This window comes from Zosterops lateralis (assembly GCF_965231275.1).
Source record: "Zosterops lateralis genome assembly, chromosome: 1".
Taxonomy (NCBI): domain Eukaryota; kingdom Metazoa; phylum Chordata; class Aves; order Passeriformes; family Zosteropidae; genus Zosterops; species Zosterops lateralis.
Genome location: NC_139762.1, coordinates 60125548 through 60138894, shown reverse-complemented (window position 1 = coordinate 60138894; position 13347 = coordinate 60125548). Strand labels below are relative to the sequence as shown.

The window sequence follows — 13347 nt, the reverse complement described above, 5'->3', positions numbered from 1 at the left end:
TTGGCAGGGGTGCTCTGCACTTGAACGTTACACCACATCTCCTCACGAAGAAACTGAATTTCTTAGAATGACTCGGAACAGTTTCCCCTCACCATCCCTTGGCTTTGAATTCTTCTTCCCTTAAGAAACCAAATTTGAAAAATTAACCCAAGCTCCCAGGCACTGATCTTCATAGGCGATGTATTTTAAAACAACACGGCCGTCTAGCGGTAGTAGTAGCTGCTGCTGCAGAGAAAATACTCTCTGCTGCACACATTTGCTGTCCAACACTTGACACTTCCAGAAAATGGTGGGTTTGATATTTTGCTGTTTCATTTGGGTCTAAATTTTTAGAGGCTTTTTGCCTCTAAACCATGTAGACACACTGCACTTGCAAAGCTTATTTGGAAACAACCAGGCCTAAGAGCAAGAAAGTTTCTTCCTAAACACTGGAAACACAAACATGATGAATGGAGGCAGCCTCTGAGTGAAGATGGGTCACTGAAAGACTTCTAATTCTTACTGCCCATTCCTCTTTGCTCAGCATCCCCTCACAGGCAAATGTTCACTGACTCATGTGAGGTTCCTGTCACATCTTCAATCCCTCATGTATGTGCATTTTGGATTACACAGCTCCTAAATGTTTCTAAGGATTGTGATAATCAAATTCACCAACACCAACAGGAATGAAAAAGAGAACAAACAATTCCTAGCCCATATATTTTCAGCATAAGATAGAAAAAAAAAAATCCACCTAGATTAATGATTTTGATTGTCAAGAAAGCATCTTCTGTATTTCTGTCTCAGGGGACAAGAACAAATCTATATCCAAAGACAGCGATGGCAGAATATGACAAATTATGACAATTAATCATTCTTGCTAGCTAGAACACTTTGAACAAAGCACTGAGAAATATAGAAATGTCTGACAAACAAGTAGCCAAGCACTGATTTCTGGACAATAGCAACAGACAAATCACTTCATATAAAACAAGAATTCAGCAGTTGGTAGCATGTCTTGAGCCCGAAAAAGACACCTCTTTGATTCATAAACCATGCTCTGCATCAGAAGCTTTGAAAAATAAAATACTCTTTATAATACATCCTCCCAGCTCCAGAACAGCACTACAGACCTGAACTGACCTCCACCTTTTTGCCCCATTCCTCCCCAGTATTTCTGGTAAGATCGTCCCCTTAATGGCAGGACAGCTCCTTGAGGAGACTCCAAGCCAGAAGGGCAGACAGCTATTAGTCATTAGTCCTGCTTCTTGTGGATCTATGTCAACTGCAGATTTTCCAGAAGTGGGAGCTTTGTGGGCCTTGCTCTCCAGATGAAGGTGAGCCAGTCATTAGGAAGGTAAGGACAGGCAACTGTGTCAATAATGTCATTACAGCAGAACTACTCTGGCAGCAACACGTGAAACAGAAGAACAGCCTCTGGAATCTTGCCATCACCATTAAGCAAATAGGAACAGACATCTGCAACTCAGTGAACTTGAGTCTCACAGCAATTGCTGCATTTTGCTACAGGAGTAACATGTTTTGCAGGAGCTGTAATTTCTCCAATTCAGCACGGCCTCCCAGAAGCCTAAGCCATGTTCATTAAACCAGCTGATAAAACCACTTTAGCTCTCAGTAAGAGAGAAGCCTGTAAACTCTATGGCAACCAACACCAACACCTACAGAAGTTCTTGACAGGATTTTTTCCTTAGTATGCTCACTACTGCCCATTATAAACCTTTAGAACAGCAGATGGAAGATAAAGAAAGCACTAGACTTGGGTTTCCTCTCCAGGGGGGAAAAAAAACAAACCATATATACAGCTTGAGGTAGGAAATATTGCGCCTCCTCTCCATGCCACTACCAGCTGAAGCCCTGAGGATAAACACAGTCTAAATTTTTTGAAAGCTGGTAACTGAGGAAAGACCTACATTTGGAATTTCCTTCATATACCAGCAGCTCAAACCCTGAGTCCCACCACGACCTATAGGTCCTGGTGTTTTAAAACATCTTTGTATTGATGTTACCTATTTCAAGGCTAAACAGTGCATTTACACCCTTCTGTTCAATGTTTCTCATAACCAAACCCAGCTACACTTCAAGAACAGCCCTGATTTCAGGCTGAGTTTAAATTTTTCCTTATGTGCACTAAAATCAACCTATGACACCAGCAATGGTTAACCCTTGGGAATCCCCTTCAAGAGTTGTTAATTTGGAGTTCATAGATCAACATTATTGCAAATGTTCCCATTGCTAAAACATTAATTTGTCTTGGCTAGCTAAGCATGTAACTTCTGTGTCAGGAAACAAAACTGGGCCAACACAGGTATTTCATGATTTTTAATTTATTGCTTTTGTCAATAGGTAAGCAAGCAAAAGAAGCTTCATAAACAGAGGGAAGACTGGTCATGTATTTTTTTTTTCTATAGAAAACATCTTCCTGATTGAGATAAAGCAGCATTCAGTTGTAACTGTGATACTACATATAAATCTGGTGTTAATTTAACAGGACAATTACTCACAGAATCTCTTTTAAGACTGATAGCCCATCTGGCTTCTCATCTATCACCTCACTGTATTTTCCTGTTTTCTTTTCACAAATCGTTGTCAGTTTATTACGTGCTAGCTGCTGTGGGCTGGGGTATGCTTATTATACTCACTGAACAGCACACTGCTGTGAACTAGTTCTGCTCAGGTCAGGGGAACGCTTTTGGAATTACTCATTGCCAGAAACAAGAGAGGCGTAACAGTTTTGGAAGGACAAGACGAAATGCACTGAAACCAGCACTTCTTCCTCCAAATCTAATCCCTTACTTGCTCTTTTTTTAATAGCTATTTTTATGATTCCTAGTTTGCCACTACCCAAACACACTGTCGTCATCAAATGCAAGGTTTTTTCCCAAAAAAGCGTGGGCTATTAATGAAATCATTAATCTCACCTTCTTCTTTATATACTACAGTGATTAAGGCACTTTGGAAATACCTCGTTTTTCTTTTGGCTAATACTACCTCATTTTGCTTTAATGCACTTCCACTTTTTCTGCATGCAACAACACTATTTCTGTGCATATTTCAGTGCACCACACGACTATGAGTCTTTAGAACTCCTGCCTTTTGCATTCTCATTATTTTTTCAGAGGAATTGCATATTGCATCTTTGTGGGATACACTTTAGCATCTCCAGCTCTTGGCGCCTTGTCATGTTAACTCTTTCCTCAGTGTCTTCCTTGGTCTCCAAACTTGCTTTTGTGATAAATGTGGCATTGGGGTAAAAATTCGTGATAAAAGAATATAGAAATATATGTTAGATTGGTGTTAATATAAAAAATGTGAAAAGGTATAGTCTGTAGAAAATTCCCTCCAAGCCAGGCTGCTGCTGTCCCCCAGCCCTGGGACAAAGAACAGGACAGGAGCCATTGGGAGGAACAAAGACACTAGCCAATCCAGATAAGAATTGGCATCATACCCAGACAGAGAAATTCCTCCCCAAACGAAGGGGAATTCTCCACCGGAATACACATTGAAATAACCATGGACCAGGTGAGCCCCATCCACATGTGAAAGGAACCTTCCCAGAATACAATTTGCAAAGTTTGACAAATCTGGGAAACCCATCCGAAAATTACTTGGATTATTTGCTGGACTATTCCATGCACCTGTTTCGCCTCGGGACATGAAAAACTCTATAAAACCCCGGGCTGCGATCCGCTCCGTGTGAATTTGGGAAAACTGTACCTTAGGGTGCGGACCCCTCATCCACCCAGTGCTGCGCTGCAAATCCTATTTGTGGTTTTTCTCTTTATTGGTGATTGGGATTGTTTTATTAATAAATTGTTTTCTTTATTAATCCAATTTTTGCCGTTGCATTCATAACACTTTCTTGCAATCTTTTCCCACTGAACAACCAACCAACGCTTGGCCCTCAGCCTCACTGTCTCTCTGAGGAGTGTCCCTAAGTATCCACTTCCCAAGCCCCAGATCTCAGCGCCTTGTCCTTCGCAGGACACTTTGTCACGTCTATCCTCTCGGCCGGACAGACGGACAGACAGACGGACAGACGGACAGACAGACGGACAGACGGACAGACAGCACAGCACCGCGTCCCTGCGGTTTTCGCTGCTGACTGACAGGGGCGGCGGGCGGGGGGTGATGTGTGGGGCGCGATCAGAGCCCTCTGCGCCCACCCCAGGGCGGGCACGGCCGTGACCTCGGCGTGCCCCTGCGGGCCGGGCTGGCCGCGGGCGGGGGCGGCGTGGCGAGCGCGGGGGCGGCGTGGCGAGCCCGGCCCGGCTCAGGCTCGGGCTCAGTGCGCAGGCACGGCGCGGGAGCGAGCGGCGCTCCGGGCCGTACATAATACGTGTGTGTGCGGCCGGCGCGGCGCAGAGCGGGGATGGGGCCGGGCCGGGACAGCCGCAGCTAGCGCCGCCAGCGCGGGGGCTCGCCGGCCGAGGGCAGCGCCGGGAGGGACAGGTAACCTCGCCAGACTTGGCATCGGCACTTCGGCGGGGGCTCCTGTGGCCGCGGGGGGCTCACGGCGCGGAGCATCCCGCCATGGATTCGCCTCCCGGCCCGGGGAGGACGCGCTGTCCCCGGGCGGGCTGTGCCGCCCCGCCGCCGCCGGGGATCGGGAATCGGGAATGGGGTGGCCGGACCGGGATTTCTTCTGCCCGGGAGGGTGGCGGGGGCCGAAATCTCGTCCGCGTCCGGGCGCTGCGGAGTTCTTCCGCTGGGGCCGGGAGACGGGGGATGGAGAGCATCCCAGCATCCCGCCCCGGGCCCTGGCGGCGGCCAAGCGGGCGGAGCCGCCCCCCAGCCCAGGGACACAGGAGAAGGTGCTGCTCGCACCCCCGTGCGGGGCAGGGGAGCAGGAGCGGCTCCCGGAGGCAGCCGGACATCCCTCGGGGCAGGGACATCAGAAAGGGCACCTCGGGGACCTGGCAAAGGCGGGCTGTGTGTGCCTGTTCCCCCCTCGCAAGGAACGCTCTCTGTAGGTAAGGACTGGAGACATGGCTCTGAGAACAAGGGCCAAAGTGTGTAAATCTGAAGAAAGGGGAGGGCGACTTCACCTGTGCCAACCATCAGCGTTCGTGGCTTGCATTCGGTGGCGGTGTGGTGTCACAGAGCAATGACACATCTTTATTTCCTTTTGTGCTTCTCTTAAAATGGCAATTCCTTACTTTTTTTTTTTTTTTTTTTTTTTTTTTTTTTTTTTTTTTTTAACGCGTTAAAGCCTGGCACAATAAAGGAAGGTATTTGGAAATTTTGGGGGGAATTTTTCATGGAGCTTGCTCATCTTTTAATCTGTTTGTTCACCAATCCAATCACACGTCCCCAGATCAGCAGAGGATAGTAAAGCTCTAAAGTAAACAGGACAGCTTTTGCCATGGAAACAAAAGTTGCTAGGGGATGGATTGCTACTACACAGTGGTGTTCTCTGAAGCTGTGATCCTACATCCCACATCTTCCTGAGCACCTTGGGTTTAGGCACTGAAAAACTTAATGATTAAGCCACTTCTTTTAGCCTGGTGTATGTTTTCAGATCGTCGATAACACAGATTTGGGTAACAGCCACTCTCTTTTTAGCAGAAGTTTCCCAACATTTCAGTGTTTAGTTTCTCAGCCCTGAAGGCAAGACATGCAAATAGATATCAACACTCAAGAGATCATAGCTACTGCAGTATTTATTCATCCAATGTAAATTGATGCTGTGACACACGTTTCCTTCCTACTCGTGGAGAACTGTTTTCTCTCCGACTGTTCAGTTCCTGTGCCCTATCTGTGAGTAGCAAGAGCACCACATTTACATTGCAGCTGAGAAAAGAGACCGTTTTAGCCCAGATTACCAGGCTGCTTCATATAGGGCTGGGGATCCTTCTCTCTTAAGGGGCAAGATATTTTTCAAAAGATGGGAGATTTTTTCTAAGTGAAAGAGTCTGATCATGAAGAAAATGCTCAGTAAAATTAATATTATGCAGTGTTTGAAAAGAATTAATGATTCTGGCAGTCTTTTTTCTTTTTTTTCCCCTTCCCTTTTAAAAGGTCATACTACTTGATGGTATCACAACTCTTTCAGGCATAAGATAATTCTTTTGTTTTCTATCTCACCTCCCAGCTCTTATTCATCCTTTTGCTCGTATACCTGACCAAAAGCACCCATTAGCCTTTTAGATTGCTAAAGAAAAATAATCTAAGTGTCATGTAAGCTGTGTGGTCCTTACAGGCAGTTCTTCATCAAGCTGCTAGAAACACTGCATCCTCCTTTTTCTTTCTTGACTAAATCTACAGACAGTGCAATGAATGCAAGATCATGTTCATAGAGGTCTCTGTTATGTCACATTGGGTTTTCTCAAATTTCTCACAATAACTAAAGTTGCAGGTTCAGATTCATGCTTTGTGAATGCTCCTGGTGGCAGCTGGAGTAATACAAGCAAGCTTTGGCAGGCCACATTATCCAGTTATGTTAATTCTTTGCTGGGTTGACCTTCTGGAGTCACTTACACCTGGGGAAAATACCTACCATTCTGCTCATTATATGATGCTAAATTTGCTTACCTGCATGATTTAAGTTTTCCAAAATTTAAGAATAATTTATTAAGAGATAGGGTTGATTTGAGAGCAAAGATCTCAGTAAGGACCCAAGAGAATGAGTCTCTGCAGAACTTTAGTTGACCTCTTTATTCCATTTCTGATGTGTGAGATGGAATCTTTTCTTAACCAAAAGACAGGCTGAGGGGTATGGATTTAAAGTGTTCTTATCATTGAGGTACAGACAGTGTGACCCTGCATGAGAGAGCTGGGGCAGCCATGGTAAACTACATGGTAAACTACACCATCTTTTCCTCTTCTTTACCCCTGAGGTATTTTTATGAGGTGAGCAGAACTCTGGTTTTATGAGAAATCTGAGAACTCCTCAGTGCTTGTGCTGTTAAAGATGGCAGCTAGCTGTTGAAGAAATGGTGGCCCTGAGCAAAGAGGACTTCTTGTCCCCTTTTTTTGGGTAGGAATAAACAGTTTTCCTGAGGGAAACAAAAAGAACCTTCAAAAGTAAAATAACTTGCAGCTTTTCCCCACAACAGTCAAGATTATATACTTACTTTTTTTATTACTTTTTTTTTTTTTTGTACCTCAGAAAATGATAGTGTTCAAAACTTCATAGCATGATAAAAAAAGCACAACAAACTGTCCTGTTTTCAACTGGGATAGAATTCTTCTTTTTTTCCTCCGTAGCCATTACAGTGCTGTGTTTGGGATTCAGTATGAGAGCAGTGTTGATAACACACTGATGTTTTGGTTGTTACTTCATGCTTGCCCTAAACCAAGGACATTCTCAGTGTCTTATACTCTGCCAGTGAGAAGTTACACTAAAAGGTGAGAGCAGGAGCAGCCAGGACAGCTGATGTGAGCTAGCTAAAGGAGTATTCCACACTGTAGAATATCATGCCCCACAGATAAACTGTGGGAGTTACCAGGAGGGAGATGAAGGCAGTTGGGAGACAAGGTTTGGCATTGGTTGCGGTGGTGAGCAACTGTATTGTGCATCACTTCTTTTTCTTGGGTTTTATCTCTCCTTTTTTTATTTAGTACTGGTAGTATTATATTTTACTTCTTTTCAATCATTAAACTGCTTTTATCTCAGCCTACAAGCTTTATTTTTGATTCTCCTTCCTATTCTACCGTGGTGGAGGGGTAGATATGAGGGAGGGGCTGCAAGGTGCTTGGCTGCCAGCTGGGCTTAAACCATGACACAAACGAATGTTTTTTCAGTATATTAACTGTGGTTGGAAACATCAGCGTTAGCTGTGTACAGCTTGACACAGGGTGGCCCCAGGGCCAGGCTCTCCCAGTTCACCTGGTGAGCAGCTGGTGCTGCTCAGGAGTTTCCTGCTCTCTCAAGGTCTCTCTCCACCATGCCTGTTTTCCCACCATTCCTTGGAAGGCCAGCACCTTGAGCACACTCTGATGGACACTGGTGCTGTACTGTCAGCAGAGAGCAAGCCCATGCACAGACTTGGAGAGCACTTCTTTAATTTCCTAAGGCTTTTCAGTGGCTGAGGTGGGAAAGGGAAACTTCTGGGGAGGACAGAGGTAGTTAGGGGTTCAAAAAAGGGGCTCCTGACAGTAGCTGTTCTTGGTGCTGCCCCTGTTGCTCTGCAAAGCTCAGTTACCAGCAATGTTCCTTCTGGCCCGTAGCACATCTCCCAGCAGCACGTGGGCTGCCTCCTCCACTGGGTCATGACTTCCGTGAGAGCCTTGAAACCTCATCACTGTGCTGTATGAGAGATATTTGCAACTGTAAGGTGTTGAGATCATGAAATCCCAAACTAAATGCATATTAGATATACAGAATAAATAAAACCCCAAGATAATGGGTTTCTGTAAAGAGGAAGAAGCCAATCCCTCTCTATTCCTAAGCCAAAAACACAAATAGGCTGGAAAGTCACTGTTTATGTTAGCACTGATTTCTAGCAGAGCCAGCCAAAAGATTCAGTCAGACTGTTGCTATTCCCCATCAATATTTTCTGGATTCTCCTTAATTTGAATGCTTGCATACTCAGGTATTTCATACTCAGCCAGATCATTCATTCCCAAAGGGCAAAGGACTAGGGTGGCAAAACTGGGAGGTCTCAGCTGCCATGAGCACATCAAACCTCCCTCCCTCTAAGTGAAATTGCTGCAGAAATCTGAGGTACTGCTTGAAGCTGATATAAATTAAGCCATGACTTCCAGGTGCAAGTTCTGATTAACAGTTCCCTTTGGACTAAGGCTTTTTGAACTTCTTTAAAGAGAAGCCAATGAGCCTAAGTGACTTTGAGCTATTGCTCAAGTTGTTTTTAGGGGCTAGTATTATTTCAATTAATTCAGTAGCATCACACTTGCGCAAGCAAGTTCGGGCCTTGGACTTGCATAGTTAAATATTGATGATTTTGTGTGTTAGGAGAACTTACATGAAATGGAAAGAGTAAGAAACTTTGTTGGTAGTTTTCATAGCAAGCAAAATTCTGGTTTTATTAAAGTCAGCAGGAGCTTGGGCATTGACTTCTTCAAGAGAGCAGTACTTGGCTGTAAGCTTAGTGTTTCTGTTTCAGTCTTGCTGAGCAGATTGATGCTGTTATGGCATTCCATTTTTACTTTTATTTTTTTAAGTATCTCTATTTAAATACAAGTTATATTAGACTCTTTAGTCTATCTAAGACTTATTTTGCCTTTGTTTCCCACGGCTGTGAATGGTATATCAGTGCTTAGTCCTGCACTTCAAAAGCTCAGAAAAAAAAAAAAAAAACATTTTAAAAACCCTCTCTTATGCAGCAGTTTGGAAAGTTCATAAGGTGGCAAACTCCAGAGACTGACAGAGACAGTCTGGAGGAGAGGCAACATGAGCCCTTGAGGGATGCTGGATTTTGTTACCTGGCATATCCTGCTTTTTTCAGTCTCCATGGAAACACAGTAGCACACTAGTGTGAAAGATGGGGAGTGAGCACCCTGTGTAAGGGAGTGAATGTTCCCTGCAGCACCTTTGGGCTGTGCTGTGCCAAGTCACTGAGTTCCTTGGGTTTGCTTGAGCTGAGTCACTGCATGCAACTGTACCCGGCTCATTTCTCAGTTGGGAAAAAATGAAGGGAAGATCTCTCCTGGGCCGTGTTTTTTTCATCACATCTGGAGAGTTTGCAGCCATGTTTGCTCCCCCAGCACACTGACAGTGATGTGCTCTGTGTGAAACCTCTCATTGCAGGCAGGAAGGATGAGCTCCTATGCTGACATCTGCGGGTCCAAGCACGCGCAGGGCAGCACCGAGGGAGGGTACCAACGCTACGGAGTTCGGTCCTACCTGCATCAGTTTTATGAGGACTGCACAGCTTCAATTTGGGAGTATGAGGATGATTTTCAGATCCAGAGATCGCCGAGCAGGTGGAGCTCTGTATTCTGGAAGGTATGGCCTGTTGCTTTTTACTGGAGAGAGAGAGACTCCCATTTCAGGACTTTCCCTGTGTGTTACCTATTCATCCAGAAAGGCCTTTTGTTGCACAGTTTTTCTGAGGTGGCCAAATAAGTATGTCTGAAAGCAGGCCACTCTTAGCAAAATACATCAGCTCCCTGGGGTCTTTGGAGCATCTAATTTCTCTGTCCCAATGTCACTGAAACAGCAAAGTCTTGTCTGGGAACCCCATGTGCATCTTGAAAGGGTGGTTTACCTCTGCTCTGTGCCTGTAGAAGTCCTGCCAGATTGTTGGGAACAGGACTGGTAGGTGAAGAGCAGAGTGTGATGTAGGGATTAAGAAAACCAAAAGATCTCCATTAAGGTCAGGGAATTTGACAAAATTGGAGAAGAGCAGAGGTTGGGTGGGGCCTGTGAGGCCATCCAGTCCCTACCCCCAGGATCATTCGAGGTGAACCAAATTTTGTACTTGCACTTGAAATGTGCTATAAACACCCTGTGATCTGTTTGTATGCCAAGACCAACTTCATTCTGATCCCTGCAATGGAATGGCATCTCATGAAGTAAAAGCAAGTGGTGGATATGACAGACTACCAGCAGGGACTGAACTGTTGGTGCTAACCACCAGCTAAAGCTAAAAAAACAATCAGTTACACTGCACTGGGGTTAAACTCTGATCCTCTCTCTGATTGGGCCTTTCAACATGAAATACTGTTTAGAGATAGTAATGCATATTCCATTGTTTTCCAGAATTGTCAGTAGTCAATTATATGAATATGAGTTGTAAAAAGAACATTTTTCCATATATTCTAGTTCTATTAAGGCCTCATATACCCTAGAAGAAAAATGCCCACCCTCTGCTAGGAGGGAGCACTGTATCTGCAAGACACAGTGAAAAATAAGTGCACTTCCCATCTAGGAATGGACTAGGATCACTTCTCAACTGAAAACTGGAAAGGGAAATGGAAAAACTGGAAATTAATCAGGGATTTCTTTGTTTCTTTGTTTTCCAGGTCGGACTCATCTCTGGGACGGCTTTTATGCTGATAGGTGTAGCTGTTCTTGTAGTGGGTTTTCTTGTGCCACCAAAAATCGAAGCCCTTGGGAAGGATGATTTTGTTGTTGTGGATACCCATGCTGTTCAGTTCAATGGGTCCCTTGATATATGCAAGCTGGCAGGAGCAATCTTGTTCTGTGTTGGAGGGTCCACTGTGGCAGCATGTCTGCTGATGTCTGCTTTTGCTAAAAGTTACTCCAAAGAAGAGAAGTACCTCCAGCAAAGATTTAAAGAGAGAATAGCTGATATAAAAGCCCATGCAAACCCAGTCACAAAAGCGCCAGCACCAGGAGAATCAAAGATACCTGTCACTTTGTCCAGAGTTCAAAATGTCCAGCCTTTATCTGAAACCTGACCCTTCCCTTGGGTTTTGTTTTTCCTGTAGATCACTTTAACTGGAAAATATCAGCCCTTGTTAGCATCTGTGCTAGTCAAGTAAAACATCGAGTGCTCTGCTATATAAACATGCAGCTAATGGGGAAGCTGCTCTAGTAAAAATTTAGGATTGGGAAAAAGGAAATTATGTGATTAGACCTGTGACTAATATATTCAGTACATTTGAACCTTTTAATCTGTGTGGGTACAGTAAGTTCTTGCAACAATTATTAGGTGTTTAGCTTATCAGATTGCATCCCTGGGAAACCTAAGGTGCACTTATGACAGCTATACCAGGAACACTCTACATCCCATTATTTAAAGTCTACATGAATTTGCTATTTTTTCAATTTCATTAATTTGTTTAATTTTTATGTTTTTTGCCTTTAAATACTGTTCAGTGTTACATTTCCCACCTGGTTCTGCTGTCTGGGAAGCCAAGATTCTGCCCTTGTAATTTGCACTTGTCCTCCTGTCACATGCTACAGTCTGTATCAAAGTAATACTGCACAGGTAAAACATACATGTCAGGGAGAGCCCTTAATTTGACCCTGGCACAGTGTAACTTCCTGGGAAAGGCAAGTTATATTTGATCCTGAGTTACAACTAACCTGTGCTAAAGTGCCACTTTTGTCTTAGTCATTGCCATGCTAGCAAAAACTACGAACAAAATAAAGATAAGGAATTCCTGTGGGAGGAGGAACATCATACTTGTGTGTCTTTGCTTTGATATTGTTTCTTTCATTAGATTGTATTATGTTGAGGCTAATACAAAATGTTTTTGTTTTGTCTGGGTGAGAATGAATAAATGTGGTTTGACATGCCCCGGCCCTGTATTCTGTCGGTTCATCAATGCCATGTTAGATGATCTCAATGTACGTATCTGAAGACATTTTGAAATGCTGTTTATATTTTTATAGAGAATAGAAAAAGTTATGCTTAACCAGATACATCTGTGTAAATGCTTACCTAAAGACTTGTCCTTTCATGGAAGACTCCTAATTATTTTCTCACCCAGGGCAATTATTTTGCTGTCTTAATCTATGGATTTAAATTAAACTGTATAAAGAAAGATGTGACATTTGTACTCTCTGACAATATGTGCCACCTTATATTTCTGTCTATTTTTTGAATGGATTGAATAAAATTCTAGGCGTGAGCCAGCCATGGATTTTGTGAAAAGTCTCTTTCTAGTCAAAAAATTTAAGGACACTGCTTAAAGGAAAAAATCAGCAGTTGAAACTCAATGGTCTCCTAATGCAGTCTGTTTTCATCTTTCAGCAGCGGTGAGGAAGCCACTTTGGTGCTGAATTAAACAGATTCTGCCACAATAATGGCAGGTATGTTGTAAGAGCTGTGCTCTTTCCCTTGCTCATAAAACATTTTGTTGTCTGTGACATTCAGTTCAGACTTACAACACCAAAAAACCAGATCATATGTGTTTGGAAATTTCAGCAGAATCTGCAGTATTTATCACGGCCCACAATACCATAGGAAGTAACATTTTCTTCTGCATAGAAAGTTCCCATCTTGGCAGCACAGTTCCTGAGTTCAAGCATTAGCACTGAAAAGATGGACAGTTGAGCTCACATGCACGTGGCCACAGAGAATGGAATAAAGAAGGTGTAAAGGCATCTAGCAATTCACTGGTACCCATATATTAGAAATGCAAAGGAACATTGCACCCAGTACTTCAAAATAAGACTAATCTCTGGGGAGAAATAGATAAAGCAGTGCTAAAGAGGAAAAGATCAGAAGACTGGCAAAGTGAGCTATGTATTATAAAGAAACCCATCAAGAACAGGGGTGAGGAATACTGATTACTCACCAGGCACATGAAGAGCCTGTCACTGCTGCTGTTTGTTAGTTATTCTAGGTAGAGAGGGTCCCCAGCATTTCCTGTCCAGGTTGCGAGGAGTGTTGTTTACTGTCATTGACTTTCACTGCTGTCAGGCTATCAGTGTGTGGGCAGCAGAGTCAAGCTGTTCTGGCCTTTTCAACT

At 43.9% G+C, this 13347-nt stretch overlaps 1 protein-coding gene across 1 annotated transcript; it reads left to right on the top strand.

Moving 5' to 3' along the window:
- The first annotated feature begins 4380 nt into the window (after positions 1–4380).
- On the top strand, positions 4381–12476 carry NRSN1 (neurensin 1). The gene is made up of 3 exons (XM_083870921.1): positions 4381–4449; positions 9710–9907; positions 10927–12476. Exons 2-3 carry the CDS (start codon positions 9719–9721, stop codon positions 11323–11325), a joined length of 588 nt encoding a protein of 195 aa, XP_083727047.1. The 5' UTR covers positions 4381–4449; positions 9710–9718; the 3' UTR covers positions 11326–12476.
- Positions 12477–13347: the final 871 nt, after the last annotated feature.